The sequence below is a fragment of the Callithrix jacchus genome, chromosome 11 (assembly GCF_049354715.1).
Source record: "Callithrix jacchus isolate 240 chromosome 11, calJac240_pri, whole genome shotgun sequence".
Classification (NCBI taxonomy): Eukaryota; Metazoa; Chordata; class Mammalia; order Primates; family Cebidae; genus Callithrix; species Callithrix jacchus.
Genome location: NC_133512.1, coordinates 57641303 through 57656740, shown reverse-complemented (window position 1 = coordinate 57656740; position 15438 = coordinate 57641303). Strand labels below are relative to the sequence as shown.

Below are 15438 nucleotides of genomic sequence, written 5' to 3'. Positions count from 1 at the left end.
TTGTATTGGACTTCATCCTAGAGTTATAAGTGGGTGCTATGCCACAATTTTAGTATTAGGGTATTGTGGGTTTGTCCATGTACTTAATTTTACTACTGGGTTGTATACCTTCACATGTTTTGTTTTTTCACATTAGTGTTTTTTCTTTCAGGTTGAAGAACTGTTTAGCTTTTCTTGTCAGACTGGTCTGGTGTTAGTGAATTCTCTCAGCTTTTTTGTTTGTCTGTGAAAGACTTTATTCCTCTTCCTTCATATTTGAAGGACAGCTTTGCTGGATACTGTATCCTTGGGTGGCAGTTTTGTTCCTTCAGCACTTTGAACATGTTGCCACACTTCTTCCTATATGGTTTCTTCCTCCTGTATGACCTGTATGGTTTCTGTTGAGGAATCTGTTGCCGGATGAACTGGAGCTCTTTTATAGGTTGTTTGCTTCTTTTCTTTTGCCACTTTTAGGATCCTCTCTTTGTTCATTAAGAGTTCGATTATTACATGCTTTGGAGTAGTGTTTCTTGGGTCAAATCTGCCTTGTTCTCTAATGCTTCTATACCTGGATATTTATCTCTTTCTCAGATTTTGGAAAGTTTTTATTATTTCTTGAATAGGATTTCTACTCCCTTGCATTATAGTTAAGGTATTATGTTATGAAATGCTGAAAAACAGTCAGTGACATAGTACCAAAAAAAGACACAAAAGCAATACATAAATTACAAAGACTCTCTAAGTTAACACATTCAGTAAAAAACAAAAGAAGCCAGGCAGTGAAGACTAGAGCTCCCTTTTGAACACTGATAATTCTTAGATTTGATCTTTTGAGGTAATTTTCTGTATCTTGTATGTGATCTTTGTTCTTTTTCATTCTTTCTTTTTTCTACTCTGTGTATTTTTAAATAGCCTGTCTTTGAGCTCACTGATTCTTTTTTTCTGTTTGATCCATTCTCCTATTGAGAGCCTCTAATGATTTTTTCTGTTCAGTAAATCTATTTCTCAGTTCCAAAATTTCTGTTGATTTATAATTTTTTTATCTTTGTTAAATTTCTCTAATAAATTTGTGCATTGCTTTTCTGTGTTATGGAGATCACTAAGTTTCCTTTAAATTGCTATTTTGAATTCTTGTTCACAGAGTTCACATATTTCTGTCTTGTTAGGGTCATTCACTGGTTCTTTGCTTTGTCCATTTGACTAAGTCAAGGTTTCCCATTTGCTGTTATTTCTTGTAGATATACGTCTATGTCTTTAAAGTAAGATTTTGTTATTTATTCTATCTAGTCTTCTCTCTCTGGCTTGTTTTAGCTTTTACTGGATGTGTTTGTTTAGAGAGGCTTTTATGTTTTGCCTTTCTGTCTTTTTTTTGCACTCTGTTGCTGCCTCCTTTTTAGCACTACATAATATAATGCATATGTTGCCTTAGCCCCAGTTTCCCTCAGTTCTAGTAAACAATCAGTGTTATCCATCCTTGATTGGTAAGGTCCCAAAGGTCCCTAGGCTGTCTAGGGACTCATACCCAGAGGACCTGTGGCATGAACCTTTAACAGTGTGTTGCTGCTGAACAGCCATTCTAATTTGGCTTCTCCTTTGGTCAAGTTGCAAAGCAGTTTCCAAGGGCTACGAATGGTAGTCTTGCCTCCCCACTTTGTCTCTGGCTGTTAGGTATATCTTTCCCTTCAGACATTCCCAGTACTTCCCATGGGTTGAGCCAGGGACAGATCTCCTGTCAAGGAGCCCAACTTGATGGGGAAGCTGGTTCTCTACCTTTATCTCACTTTTTCCAATGCAGAAACAGTGAATTAGGGGAGTATTTTCCATGTTTGGTGCTGGGCAGATTAGGGGAATGGGAATCATGAAACTCGAAGTCTAATTCTTTTAACTTCTACCCAGAGTTTTTTCACTTCTCTGTAGTCTTGAATACCATTTCTTCCTCATATTTAAGTTATTGGATATTGCAAGTAATAATCTAGGTGCTGTATATTTGTTTTTGGTTTTCTGTGAGGAGGAGTGGAACCAGCTTGCTTCTATGCCACCATTTTGGAGCTTTTAGTTCCGTGCCAAAGCAGTTGCAGTTTTTGCACCGACCTAATAGAAGCCTCTATTAGTTCTTAAAATAAATTTAAATAAGAAAACTACATTGATTTAAACATGTTAAGTAAATGACACATAAAGGTGGCTCTAGGATAGGACAGAAATCCTGATAATGATATGTAAATACTTAAGGGCTGGAAAGCACTGTTGTTTGATATTTAAGTCATTTCCAGTTTTTTTTCCCCATTATAAATATGGCTGCAGTGACCACTTTATATAGCTAAATATTTTTGCATGAACTAAATCTTTTTAGTATATAGTAATAGAAGACCCAGAAATTCCAGAAAGCAAATGCATTTAGTACTCTCGATATGCATGTGTGTATGTGTGTGTGTGTTTCTATAAAATCTAAAATCCAGAGATTGGCCAGCGCAGTGGCTCATGTCTGTAATCCCAGCATTTGGGGATTGTTAAACCCAAGAGTCGAAGGCCAGCCTGGGCAACATGGCAAAAACCCATCTGTACAAAAGAATATAAGAATTAAATTAGCCAGGAGGGATGTCATGTTCCTGTAGTCCCAGCTATTTGGGGGCTGGGGTGGGAGGATCTGTTGAACCCAGAAGGTTGAGGTGAGCTGTGATGGTCCTACTATACTCCAGCCTGGGTGACAGAGTAAGACTCCTGTCTCAAAAAGTAAAATAAAATCTTGGTGAGATTATATTCTCACCAAGCAGTGAATGACAGTGCCTGATTTCCCTTATTCTGCCTAATTCTGGGCTTGCTTTTATTTATACATGACATTTTCAGTTCTTAACTCTCAGTGTTTCAGTAGGTTCATTCAGAAATGTTTCTTTGCATTCCAATAGTTATTTTTATGCTAAAGACTGTAATAATTGTCCTTATTTTTGAGTGATAGTTTGATCTTTGAGACTCCCAAAGCTGCTTTTTCTTGGTGGCAATAAAGAAAAATTATCTTTGACAGTAATGATAATTTCCTTTTTCCTTAGCTTGCCCAGTTTCGACAAAAAAAAGCTCAATCAGATGAGCAGAATCCTTCCAAGAAGCAGAAAAAAAAGAGAAAAACATCAAGCAGTAAATATGATGTGTCAGCGCACCATGATTTGAATATTGATCAATCACAGTGTGATGAAATGTACATAAATAGTTCTCAGAAAGTAGAATCAACTGTGACTCCTACGACGAGAACTCTACATAGTGGAGAAATAACCAGTCATGACCAGGTCTTCTCTGCTGAAGTAAGTATTCTCCCAGATTTTTAATCATTATGATTCTCAATGGAAAGTAGTCATAATAACAAGTCATTAGCAACTAAGTGTAACTTAATCATGATTTTTATGTCCTCTTAAAAGTTTTAGTACTGTGGTAACTAAACAGTCATACCTAAAATTTTTAATAACCTCAAAGAGGGAGTTTTGTGAGCTTAATTTAACATATGTTAAACAACTACAGTATACCAAAGATTGAGCACCAGGGTACAAAGATGGATATGACAGTCTCTACCCTTTAGGAAAATTATTCTAGTGGAGAAGGTAGATGTAAAGATGTACATACAGTGTGCTATGATTAGACCTTTGCTAGCATGGGAGATAGGTGTCTGACTTCATTTTGTTGTTCGTTTGTTTGTTTGTTTGTTTGTTTGTGGCTATCCAGTTGTACCAACACCATTTGTTGAAAAGACTATTCTTTTCCCAGTGAATTGTCAATGAATATAAAGGTGAGGGTTTATATTTATCCCCTCAATTATATTCTGTAGGTCTATATGTTTAGCCTTTGCTACTATGCCCCCAAGTCTTGAATAATGTAGCTTCATAACAGGTTTTGAAATCAGTAAGTTTGAGTCTTCCAACTTTCTTCTTTTTTAGGATTGTTTTGGCTGTTGCCTTGCATTTACATATCAATTTGAGGGTCAGATTTCCTGTTTCTGCATTTAAGACACCAAGGATTTTGACAGGGATTACACTGAATCTGTAGATGAATTTGGGGAATTTCATCATCTTAACAGTATTAAGGCTTTCAGCCTGTGAACACAGGATTTTTATTTATTTATTTAGGTTTTTAATTTCTTTCTATATTATCTTGTAGTTTTCAGTGTAAATGTCTTACATTTGTTTTGTTAAATATACTCCCAAGCATTTTATTATTTATTTATTTATTTGTGTATTTATTTTTGAAACGGGGGTCCGACTCTGTCACCCAAGTTGGAGTTCAGTGGCTCTATCTTGGCTCACTGCAACCTCTGACAGCCAGGCTGAAGCCATCCTCCCACCTCAGTCTCCTGAGTAGCTGGGACCACAGGTGCATAATACCACACCTGGCTAATGTTTTGTATTTTTGGTAGAGATGGGATTTTGCCATGTTTCCCAGGATAGTCTCAAACTCCTGAGCTCAGGAGATCCACTCACCTTGGCCTCCCAAAGTCCTGGGATTGCAGGCATGAGCCACCATGCTTGGCTTTGTTTTTATTATTCTATTTTTATTTTTTTGTAGAGATGTGATCTCACTTTGTTCCCAGGCTAGTCTCAAACTCCTAGACTCAAGTGATCCTTCTGCCCTGGCTCCCAAAGTGGTTATGCCTATAAAGTATTATTTACAGGCATGAGCGACTATGCCTAGCCACCAAGCATTTTATTGCTATTTAATTTCTAAGCATTTTACTGCTTTTTATTACTATTCTAAATATAATTGTATTCTTAACTTTATTTTCTGATTGTTCATTATTCATGTATAGAAATGCAAGTGAATTTGTATATTGATCTTTTATCTTGTACCCTTGTAGAACTAACTCATCTATAAGTTCTAATAGATTTTTCTTTTTCTGGTGAATTCCTTGGATTTTTCCCTGTATATGAGATCATATTATCTGCAACTAAACTAGAAATGTTTAACTTCTTCCTTTCCAATGTTGATGTTCTTTTTTCTAATTGCCGTAGTTGGAAGATATAGGACAATGTTGAAAAATAGTGGTGTGAGCAGACATCCTTGTATTGTTTCTCATAATAAGGGGAAAGCATTCAGGTGTTTTTTTTAACCATTGAGTTTTATATTAGCTGGTTTTTTTTTTTTTTTTTTGTAGCTATCCTTTATCGAATTGATGAAGTTCCCTTTTATTCCTGGTTTGTTGAATGTTTTCATTATGAAAGGAAGGAGTGTTGACGTTTTGTTTTGTTTTTATTTTTCATCTTACTACTTTGTTTGTTTGTTTGTTTGTTTGTTTGTTTGTTTGTTTGTTTGTTTGTTTGTTGAGACAAAGTCTCGTTTTGTTGCCCAGGCTGGAGTGCAGTGGTGTGATTTCAACTCACTGCAGCCTCTGCCTCCCAGGTTCAAGTGATTTTCCTGCCTCAGCTGCTTGAGTAGTTGGGATTGCTGGACTAATTTTTGTATTTTTAGTAGAGATGGGGTTTTTACCATGCTGGCCAGGCTGGTCTTGAACTCCTGACCTCCAGTTATCTGTACACCTCAGCCTCCCAAAGTGCTGGGATTACAGGCATAAGCCACTGTGCCCAGCCACTTATTTCATTGCTTTTTGAAACAGGATATCACTCTATTGTCCAGGCTGTCATGCAGTGGCACAATCATAGCTCATTGCAGCCTCAACCTCCCAGGCCCCAGCGATCCCCCCACCTCAGCCCCACAAGTAGCTGGGACTACAGGCCCATACCACCATACCTAGCTAATTTTTGTATTTTTTGTAGAGACGGGGTTTTGCCATATTTCCCAGACTGATCTCGAACTCATGGACTCAAGTTATCTGCCTGCTTCAGCATCCCAAAGTGCTAGGATTACAGGCTTGAGCCATTGCACCCAACTTGAGTGTTGAGTTTTATTAAATGCTTTTTCGTGTCTATTTGCAATGACTTTATTATGAAGACTGTTACTGGGGACAAAAGATGTTATAGCACACATTTTATATTATATAAATTCAGTCTTTTAAAATACTGTGGGCATTTAAATGGTCTAACATAGAGTCATCTTTCTGTTCTTCATGGTGGATAATTTCAATTGATCTATCTTGAAGTTTGTGATTCTCTCTTCTTTCAGCTTAGATCTACTATTGAGTCCTTCCAGTGGCTTTTTCATTTATTTTTCTTTTCAACTCCAGAATTTTTATTTGGTTCTTGCATAATTTCTTTGTTTTATTGATATTCTTCATTTGGTGAGGTACTGTTCTTACAATTAAAAAAATTCTTTTTTTAGATTTTATTTCCTTTAGTTATTTGACTATATTTAAAATAGCTGAGTTAAAATCTTTGTTGGCTGGGCTTGGTGGCTCATACCTGTAATCCCAGCACTTTGGGAGGCGGAGGCAGAGGCATGGGGATTACTTGAGCACAAGAGTTTGAGACCAGCCTGGGCAACAAAGGGAGACCCTGCCTCTACAAAAAGTAAAAAAGTTTAGCAGGCATGGTTTTGCACACCTGTGGTCCCAGCTACTCCAGAGGCTAAGGTGGGAAAGTTGTTTGAGCCCAAGAGATGGAAGCTGCAGTGACCTGTGATCACACCACTACATTCCAGCCTAGGTGACAGAGCGAGCTTCTGTCTCAAAAAACAAAACAAAACAAAACTTTGTCTATTGAGTACAATATCTGTGTTCCTCAGGGACAGTTTCTTTTGACCATTGTGCATAGGCTATACTTTCCTTTTTTTTGCTATGTCCTGTAATTTTTGTTTTATTAAAACTGGAACTTAAAAAATAATGCAGTATGACAACTCTAGTGATTTGGCTCAAAGGTATATTATCTTTTTTTAAATATACAAACCAATATTTGGTTTCTCTATTCTATAGTTTTAGCATTTTGAATGTAACAATTGTATTATTCACCATTTAATTCTCAGTACTACCATTTCTAGTATACAATATACATTTAATGAACATGAGGGGTTATGTCATGAAAGTATTTCAGATTTAAAAGAGAATCTCGGCTGGGTGCAGTGGCTCACACCTGTAATCCCAGCATTTCGGGAGGCTGAGGCAGGCAGATCACTTGAGGTTAGGAGTTCGAGACCAGCCTGGCCAACATGGTGAACCCTTGTCTCTACTAAAAATACAAAAATGAGCTGGGCATGGTGGCACATGCCTGTAATCCCAGCTACTTGGGAGGTTGAGGCAGGAGAAGTGCTTGAACCTGGAAGGCGAGGTTACAGTGAGCCAAGATTACACCACTACACTCCTGAGCGACAGAGCAAGACTTTCTCTCAAAAAAAAAAAAAAAAAAAAAAAAAAGAATCTCATGAGTTAGGAACCACTGTTAATAGCATTTTATATTACAGGCAAGCTTATTTTTGTTCTTGGCCTCAGTTACTACTTCATGGAGAAGGTAGTTTTAGAACTTGGACTTGAATGTTGAATAGAATTTCCATAGGTGTAGATGAGAAAGGAGACGGTGACAGTTAATATTTATTGAATAAAAGGGTGAAACTCACTGGGTGTCACTTCTCTAACCATCAAAATGAGATTCTTAGGTTAGATGAGAGGGTCAACAGTGGAAATAGTACTTTTGGAGTCAGAAAATTTGGATTTGTTCATTGACTCTTTCTACTACTTCTTTTAGGGAAGCTTGAAAAAGTTGCTCACTTCATACCCAAATCCAGGGATGTGATAGTGAAACAAGAATGGCTTTAAAAGTGCTTTTGTAAACTCTAAAGGTGTTATAACATCAAAGGTGGCTATTTTTTCTTTAGTTATTAGTTTTTTAGCATCAAGATTTTATGATTTTTCTTTCAGAGAATTGAACTTTTCTTATTTATTTATTTGAAGTCAGGACCTCACTCTGTCACCCAGATTAGAGTAAAATGGCTCAATCTTGGCTCACCACAGCATCCACCTCCTAGGCTCAAGCAGTTCTCCTGCCTCAGCCTCCCAAGTAGCTGGGATTACAGGTGTGCACCACTACCACCTGGCTAGTTTTTGTTTGTTTGTTTTTTTAAGTAGAGGCGAGGTTTCACCATATTGGTCAGGCTGGTCTTGAACTCCTGACCTCAAATGATACACCCACCTTGGCCTCCCAAAGTGCTGGGATTACAGGTGTAAGCCACCACACCTAGCTGAACTTTTCTAACAGTAGTGTTTTAGGACTTTCTTTCATTTTAAAGAGGTACAGTAGTTCTTCCTTATTTGTGGAGAGTTGTATTATTCCATATTCATGCTGCTGATAAAGACATAGTGGAAACTAGGTAATTTGTAAAGAAAAAGAAGTTTCATGGACTCACAGTTCCACGTGGCTGGGGAGACCTAACTCACAATCATGGCAGAAGGCAAAAGGCACGTCTTACATGGCAGCAGAAAAGAGAGAAGAGCAAAGCAAAAAGGGAAGCCCCTTATAAAACCATCAGATCTCATGAGACTTACTTAATACCACGGGAACAGTATGGGGAAACCACTCCCATGATTTGATTATCTCCCACTAGGTCCCTCCCAAAACACATGGGAATCATGAGAGCTACAATTCAAGATGAGATTTGGATGGGGAACTCAGCCAAACCATATCAAGAGTATAGTCCAACACTCCCAGTGGAGACCTGAAACCACAGACAGTACTGGACTCTATATATACTGTGTTTTTTCCTGTACTTATATACTTATGATAAAGTTTAATTAATAAATTAGGCACAGTAATCTTACACTTTGAGTAAAGCAAGGCACAGTAATCTTGCACCATTACTTGAACACAAGCACTGCAATACTGTATACTGCCATACTGTATGACAGTGCGTCTGATAACAGAGATAGCTACCAAGTAACTATTGGGCAAGTAGCATATACTGTGTGGATATGCTGCACAAAGGGACAATTCATGTCCTGGATGGGACAGAATGAGATTTCATCACACCACTTATAACAGTACACAATTTAAAACTTCTAAATTGTTTATTTTTGGAATTTTCCATTTTAATATTTTCTAAACACATTTAACCATGGGTAACTGAAATTATAGGAAGCAATACCATGGATAAAGTGGAGGCTACTGTACAAGGATCAGAGGAATGGTGTCTTCATGCTTTTGGCTTACAAATGATACGTACTGTATATAAGATCCTGTATGAAAGTACCTTTTGATACTTTTATATTTAGAAAAATGCCTACTGGTACATCTTAATTGCATTATTTTGCCATTGTTATTTATAATTAAATGAAAATTTTAAAGATTTGAATAATTTTTACTAGTTTTTTAGTGGTATTTTATGTGACTTTTCTATCATATGTTACCAATAGTAATAGCTTACTTAGTAAAATATGATACTTAACACAAGAAAGTCATAATTATATTTGGTTTTTACTTTGGTTTTAGCTGGAAAGTGAAGTTTCAACCACAGCAGATGACTACAGTTCAGAGGTAAGACTAAATTATATTGATTTCAAATAACATAAATAAAATGTATAAAATGTATATTTTATATTGTTGAAATTATTGATTGTTGCTACTTGAGTTCTTATAACTCATGCTTCTATTGTATTTTTATAAATATAATGTTAAGTGACTAGAACCTGAAGATTATGTATTACTGATTTTTTTTTCAGATTGTTAGCAAAGGTCTTAAGTCTGGTTGAATAGCTTGGTCCCTGTTTTAGTTTCTGGAAAGTATTTGATACTGAGTTTCTTAGACGTGTGACCATTACAAAATATCCGTATTTAGCACAGTAAAAATATCAAAATTTTTATGATATTTTGGATAGAATACTTCATTTTGAGTTATGCTTTTTTATAAATGCTTGAATTCTAATCATATAAATTTGTTTCTTGAAGTTCATGTTTTATAGTAGTTTTTACTTTAGGTGATAAAGGCTGATAGAGGTATTGGAAATTACTTTAGGAAATACCTTATTTATGTGTTGGTAATAAGTATATGTCATTTTGTTATCTTTTTCTTACTCTTTTAGATGTGATTGCTGTTTCTTTAGTCCAGAATTTGAGGAGACTGTAAACTGTTCCATACTCTGAATGGTTTTTTACCGTTCAGTAAATGGTTCAGTAACTCAGTGTATTCAATAAGTTTCAATTTATTGTAGGTTTCTATTAGAAAAAAAAAAACACTTCCATGTTCTTAAAGAATATATTACTGTTTTAGATTGCTAATAGCAATAAAAACTTTGCTACTTTAGAATTTAATGTGTTTAAAAGTTGGAATACACTTACTAGTAATTTGTCCAGGAAAATAATTAGCCAACATTAAATAAATACACTGGTGCCTGATTTAGGCTAAAGTTGCCTCTATGGGAAGTATCTTGATTTAAAATCACTGCTTGCAATTCAATCTGCTTTTGTGACTTTAAATTTGGGGCACATATAGTTGGCCCTACATCTCTGAGGGTTCTGCATTTGAGGATTTGACCAACCACAGATAGAAAATATTTGCAAAAAATAAAAAATACAGTACTGCAATAAAAAATATATAAAATTTAAAAATGCAGTTTGACAACTATTTACGTAGTAATCTTAGAGATGATTTAAAGTATATGGATGAATGTCCACAGATTGTATGCAAATACTATGCCATTAAGGGTCTTAGGCATCCATGATTTTAGTCTACTTAGGAGAGTCCTAGAGCTAATTGCCCTGGAGACACCAAGGTATGATTGCATGTGAAAACTTGTCTTTCCTCTATAATGCTCTAATTCTTACAGGTTATATTTCTTGATTGAAAGTCTTAGATGCTTTGGCTTAAACTACCTGTATCTTTGGGGGGACACTCTAGAGTTCCACAAAGTGAATTTTTTTACACTAAAGTGAACTCTATATATATATATATATATATATATATGCTAGTGGCTCTAGATCAGACCATCCCATATATGCCCATGAAATTTGGTTAAAATTTGTATAGCTGTTTTTTCATATTGAGATAATACGGCAAATTTTAATTTTTATATATAGATTTGAAAAGCTCAAGATATCAAAAGATGGTGATTGTCAGGTTATTGTAGGAAAATGTAAATTAATAATATTGGAAATTCTCGTTACAATAAGACAATCTTCAGCTACATTTTAAAAATTAAACTGGTTGTTATCAGGTTCAGAAAAAATTATTGAAACTATCTGTTTCAATATCTTAAAAAACTGTCATATAAATATGATGTGTTTTAAGGTAAGGTACAAATAGTATTTAAATATAAGCACTACAGATCAAACTTAGAATAGTGTTTATCATACTTGTTGACCATAACTCATGGTGAGAAATATATTTTACATACATGTGTAGAATTTCATATATATACATACATAGTTGCACATATTTATAGTTATATACATGAATAATTATATATGAGTAAATATATACATATACATACTTTTTTTAAACAAGTTTTTTGAAAGATACTTTTTCTTACAGTATGACATATCTTGTGATGATACTGTTTCTTCTTGATGTTGGTCAAGGAAACTAAATTGATGAACTATCTTACTGTGTGGAAGAAACAATGACTTAGAAGATTACATTAAAAAAACATAATTATAGCCTGAGCTCAATGGCTCATCCCTGTAATCCCAGCACTTTGGGAGGCCACCTGAGGTCAGGAGTAGAGACCAGCCTGACCAACATGGTGAAACCCCTTCTCTACTAAAAATACAAAAATTAGCTGAGTGTGATGGTACATGCCTGTAATCCCAGCTACTCAGGAGGTTGAGGCAGGAAAATTGTTTGAATCTAGGAGTTAGAGGTTACAGTGAGCTGAGGTAGTACAATTGCACTCCAGCCTGGGCAACAAGAGTGAAACTCCATCTCAAAAAAAGAAAAAAGATAATTATAAAATAATTTTTGACAGATTTGAGCTGGTTTGAATTATAACCCTAGTAATATTATATGTGTTATATATGGATTCTCAAAGGTTTATACTTTGAGAAATTTATAGATTCACTATGTCTAGAGAAAACATAGAAGTAAAGTTGATAGTTTGTGTAATTTGTCATCAAAATTGCTAAGATGGATACTAGTTGAATCTGTGATGCTCTAGGTTAGTTCTTCTCTTCCATTTAATGATATCAGACTGGCTTGACTGAACTAGAATTACGGGGGACTTCTAAGCTATATTAACTTATTCAGGAGGCAGAATAATCATCAGTAGACCAAATTTATAACCCAAGAAATAAATTTTACAGTGTAATACTTTTTATATTGGGACTTTAAAGGAATGATCTCTCAATAACACACATAAAAAATGTGATTTATTGGTTGGGCATAGTACATCACACCTGTAATCTCTGCACCTTGGGAGGCCAAGGTAGGAAGATCACTGGAGCCCAGGAGTTTGAGACCAGCCTCGGCAACATAGGGAGACTTCATCTCCACAAATTAAAAAAATAAAATAAAATTAGCCTGGTATAGTGGCGGGCACGTGTAGTCCCAGCTACTCACGAGGCTGAGATTGGAGAATCACTTGAGCCCAGGAGTATTGATCACACCACTGGCACTCCAGCCTCAGTGACAGAGGAAGACCCCATCTCAAAAAAAAAAAATTTGCCAAGTCATAGTGTATGCCTGTAGTCCCAGCTACTCAAGAGGCTCAAGTAGAAGGATCCCTTGCACCCAGGAGTTTGAGGTTGAAATGATCTAATGATCATACCACTGTACTCCAGCCTGGATGACAGAGTGAGACTTTGTCTCAGAGAGAGAGAGAGAGAGAGAGAGAGAGAGAGAGAGAGATTGATCGATTGATTAATTGATTGATTGATTTCTGGGTAGCATATAACATTATAACTTCACCACAATGCCAGATTTGCAAAGTTTGACAGATCTAGATTGTATTTGAGTATTCTAAAATTTTGAAATCAAGTAGTTTTAATCATAGATCACATAATTATCTTGTATTTTGCCTAAGTATGACTGCCATTTTTCTGGTAAATAGGGCAATAAGATATAAGAAAAGAGCAGGGTGCGGGGGTGGACAAAGCCAGAAAGTCCTGTTTACACACTTCAGCACCTTTGAGCTGTATGAACTTGGGCACATCACTTAAACTCTGAAATACAGCTTTTTTAACTATAAAATGGGGGTTGATAATAATATTATACCTCATAGGATATATATGTTGCTTACCTCACAAAGTAGTTCACAAAATAACCTTGAGAATGTTTAATAACGTGTTTGGCATACATTGGACATTCAGCAAAGCTTGGTTCTTTTAATTGCTCATCACTAGAAATACACTTTTCTTTACACTGTTTGTATGAAATGAGTGATTAGGACTCCTTTAATAAATTATTCTCAGAATGATTTCAGGTTCTGATAATATTTAATTAGAACTTTGTAAATTGTATGTAGTTAGGTATGTTAAGGGTTTAATGTTCTTGACTTCTGTGACTAGTACACTCATAGGTTGAAAATTGGTTCAATCTTAGAATTAGTCAATAATTTTTTTCCAAGATCTCTTTGTACAAATATGTATCCCATTATGTACACATAGTAATAGGGCATTCACTTTTATTATAGATTTCATCTGATTACTGAATGCTTCTTATCAAGTACTTATATGGTTTATGACATTTATTTTAACCTCATTAACTACTTGACTCCAACTCCATGAGTCATTTAGGCACATTGAACTATAATTTTCATAAACTCTTGAGTCATCAGATTTTTATTTTTATGAAAATAATCAATATTAATGTTTTTAATGTATGTATTTCCAAATTAAGTATAAGAATAATTATAAATAAGTTAAGGATAAGTTATTCTGTGTTTCATCAAAACTGATGTTCCCTACAAGGATGAGTTTTTGTGTGAAGGCCATTTTATAGTCACACAATGAAAGTTACCTTTCCTCTCATTCTTTCTGAATAGCAATGATGTTATGATGTGATACCTCTACAAAACATTTTAAAATTTAAAATGCACCTCACTTGTACTTTTCCTCACTCATCTGTATAGATTGAGTACATTTTTCTGTGAATGTGGAAGGAATATATATATTAACATAGTCTGCAGGTTAAATAACTTCAACAAATGCCACAATGACAAAGGACATTGAGAAAAGTTGATCTTTTTTACAGTTGAAGGAGTCTGTTAATCTAATCTTCATGTTTCAAGTTATTTATTGACTTTCATATGAATGTTTACTAGTGTTAGAAACCTAATAGTTTATGAATACAGTAGTCTTCCCTTATCCACAGGGGATATGTTGTAAAACTCCCAGTGGTTGCCTGAACTCCTGGATAGTATTGAACCCTATGTATACTATGTTTTTTTGATCTGATAAGGAAGACAGCTAAGTGAATACCAGATGGACGTAGATGGAAATAGAATAGTGTTAGAAGACTAATGTTAGAAGAAGAGATAAATTCTCTACCCTTTAGGTATCAATAAAATAATTATCTAAATTTAAAAATAGAATAATTTATTGTTTTTTTGTTTTTGTTTTTGTTTTGAGATGGAGTTTCGCTCTTGTTACCCAGGCTGGAGTGCAATGGCACGATCTCCGCTCACCACAACCTCCACCTCCTGGGTTCAGGCAATTCTCCTGCCTCAGCCTCCCGAGTAGCTGGGATTACAGGCACGCGCCACCATGCCCAACTAATTTTTTGTATTTTTAATAGAGACGGGGTTTCACCATGTTGACTAGGATGGTCTCGATCTCTCAACCTTGTGATCCACCCATCTCGGCCTCCCAAAGTGCTGGGATTACAGGCTTGAGCCACCGCGCCCGGCCAGAATAATTTATTGTTAACTATTAATGATCCTGATATTCTGTTAAGTGTTCCTGTTCTAACTTTGGAATATAGTGTGTTTTAGTTTAGTACTGGTGAATAATCTTTTATAACCAACTTAGATGATGTTAAACTTTTCAAATTTATTAATATTGTTAAGTTTTACATTGATTATGATAACATAAATATGTTTTGAAAAACCAGTTATGTATTAATGGTATTTTAAGAATTCAATACATGTGAGTTCAAGTATAACATTTGCTTATCTGAATTAGAGAAAAATTAAACAGCAGCAGCTAAATAAAGTATTAAATTAAATTATAAATGTAATTATTACAAACTAGTAACTGCTAATTAATAAACTATTACAAACTGATTCATGTAATACTGTAATACTGACATCATTGCTGCTTAAAGAAATAGTCATTGCTTTATATCATATTTGGAGAAGCAGTAGTACCCCATCCCACTTTTTACTTTCTGTGGTCAACCATTATCTGAAAATATTAAATGGAAAATTCCAGAAATAAACAGTTCATAAGTTTTAAATTGTGCCTTGTTCTGGATAGCATGGTGAAATCTTGCTCCATCCCATTCTTTCTACCCAGGACGTGAATTATCCCTTTGTACGTACAGTGGATCCATCCTGTATGCTCTGTCAATCTGGTATTCACTTAGTAACTGTCTTCTTTATCAGATCAAAATAACATATAGGGTTCAGTACTATCCATGATTTCAGGCATCCATTGGGGGTCTTGTATCCTCTGT

At 35.2% G+C, this 15438-nt stretch overlaps 1 protein-coding gene across 17 annotated transcripts in view; it reads left to right on the top strand.

Annotated features, from left to right (window-relative positions):
* AKAP9 (A-kinase anchoring protein 9) overlaps positions 1 to 15438 on the top strand; it is a 229247-nt gene that overhangs the window by 82249 nt on the left and 131560 nt on the right. For all 17 annotated transcript variants that reach the window (XM_035254937.3, XM_009002492.5, XM_009002491.6 and 14 more), the window contains 2 exons: positions 3024 to 3272; positions 9324 to 9368. In XM_035254937.3, the coding sequence (XP_035110828.3) occupies positions 3024 to 3272; positions 9324 to 9368 (294 nt within the window). The remainder of the gene's footprint in view (positions 1 to 3023; positions 3273 to 9323; positions 9369 to 15438) is intronic.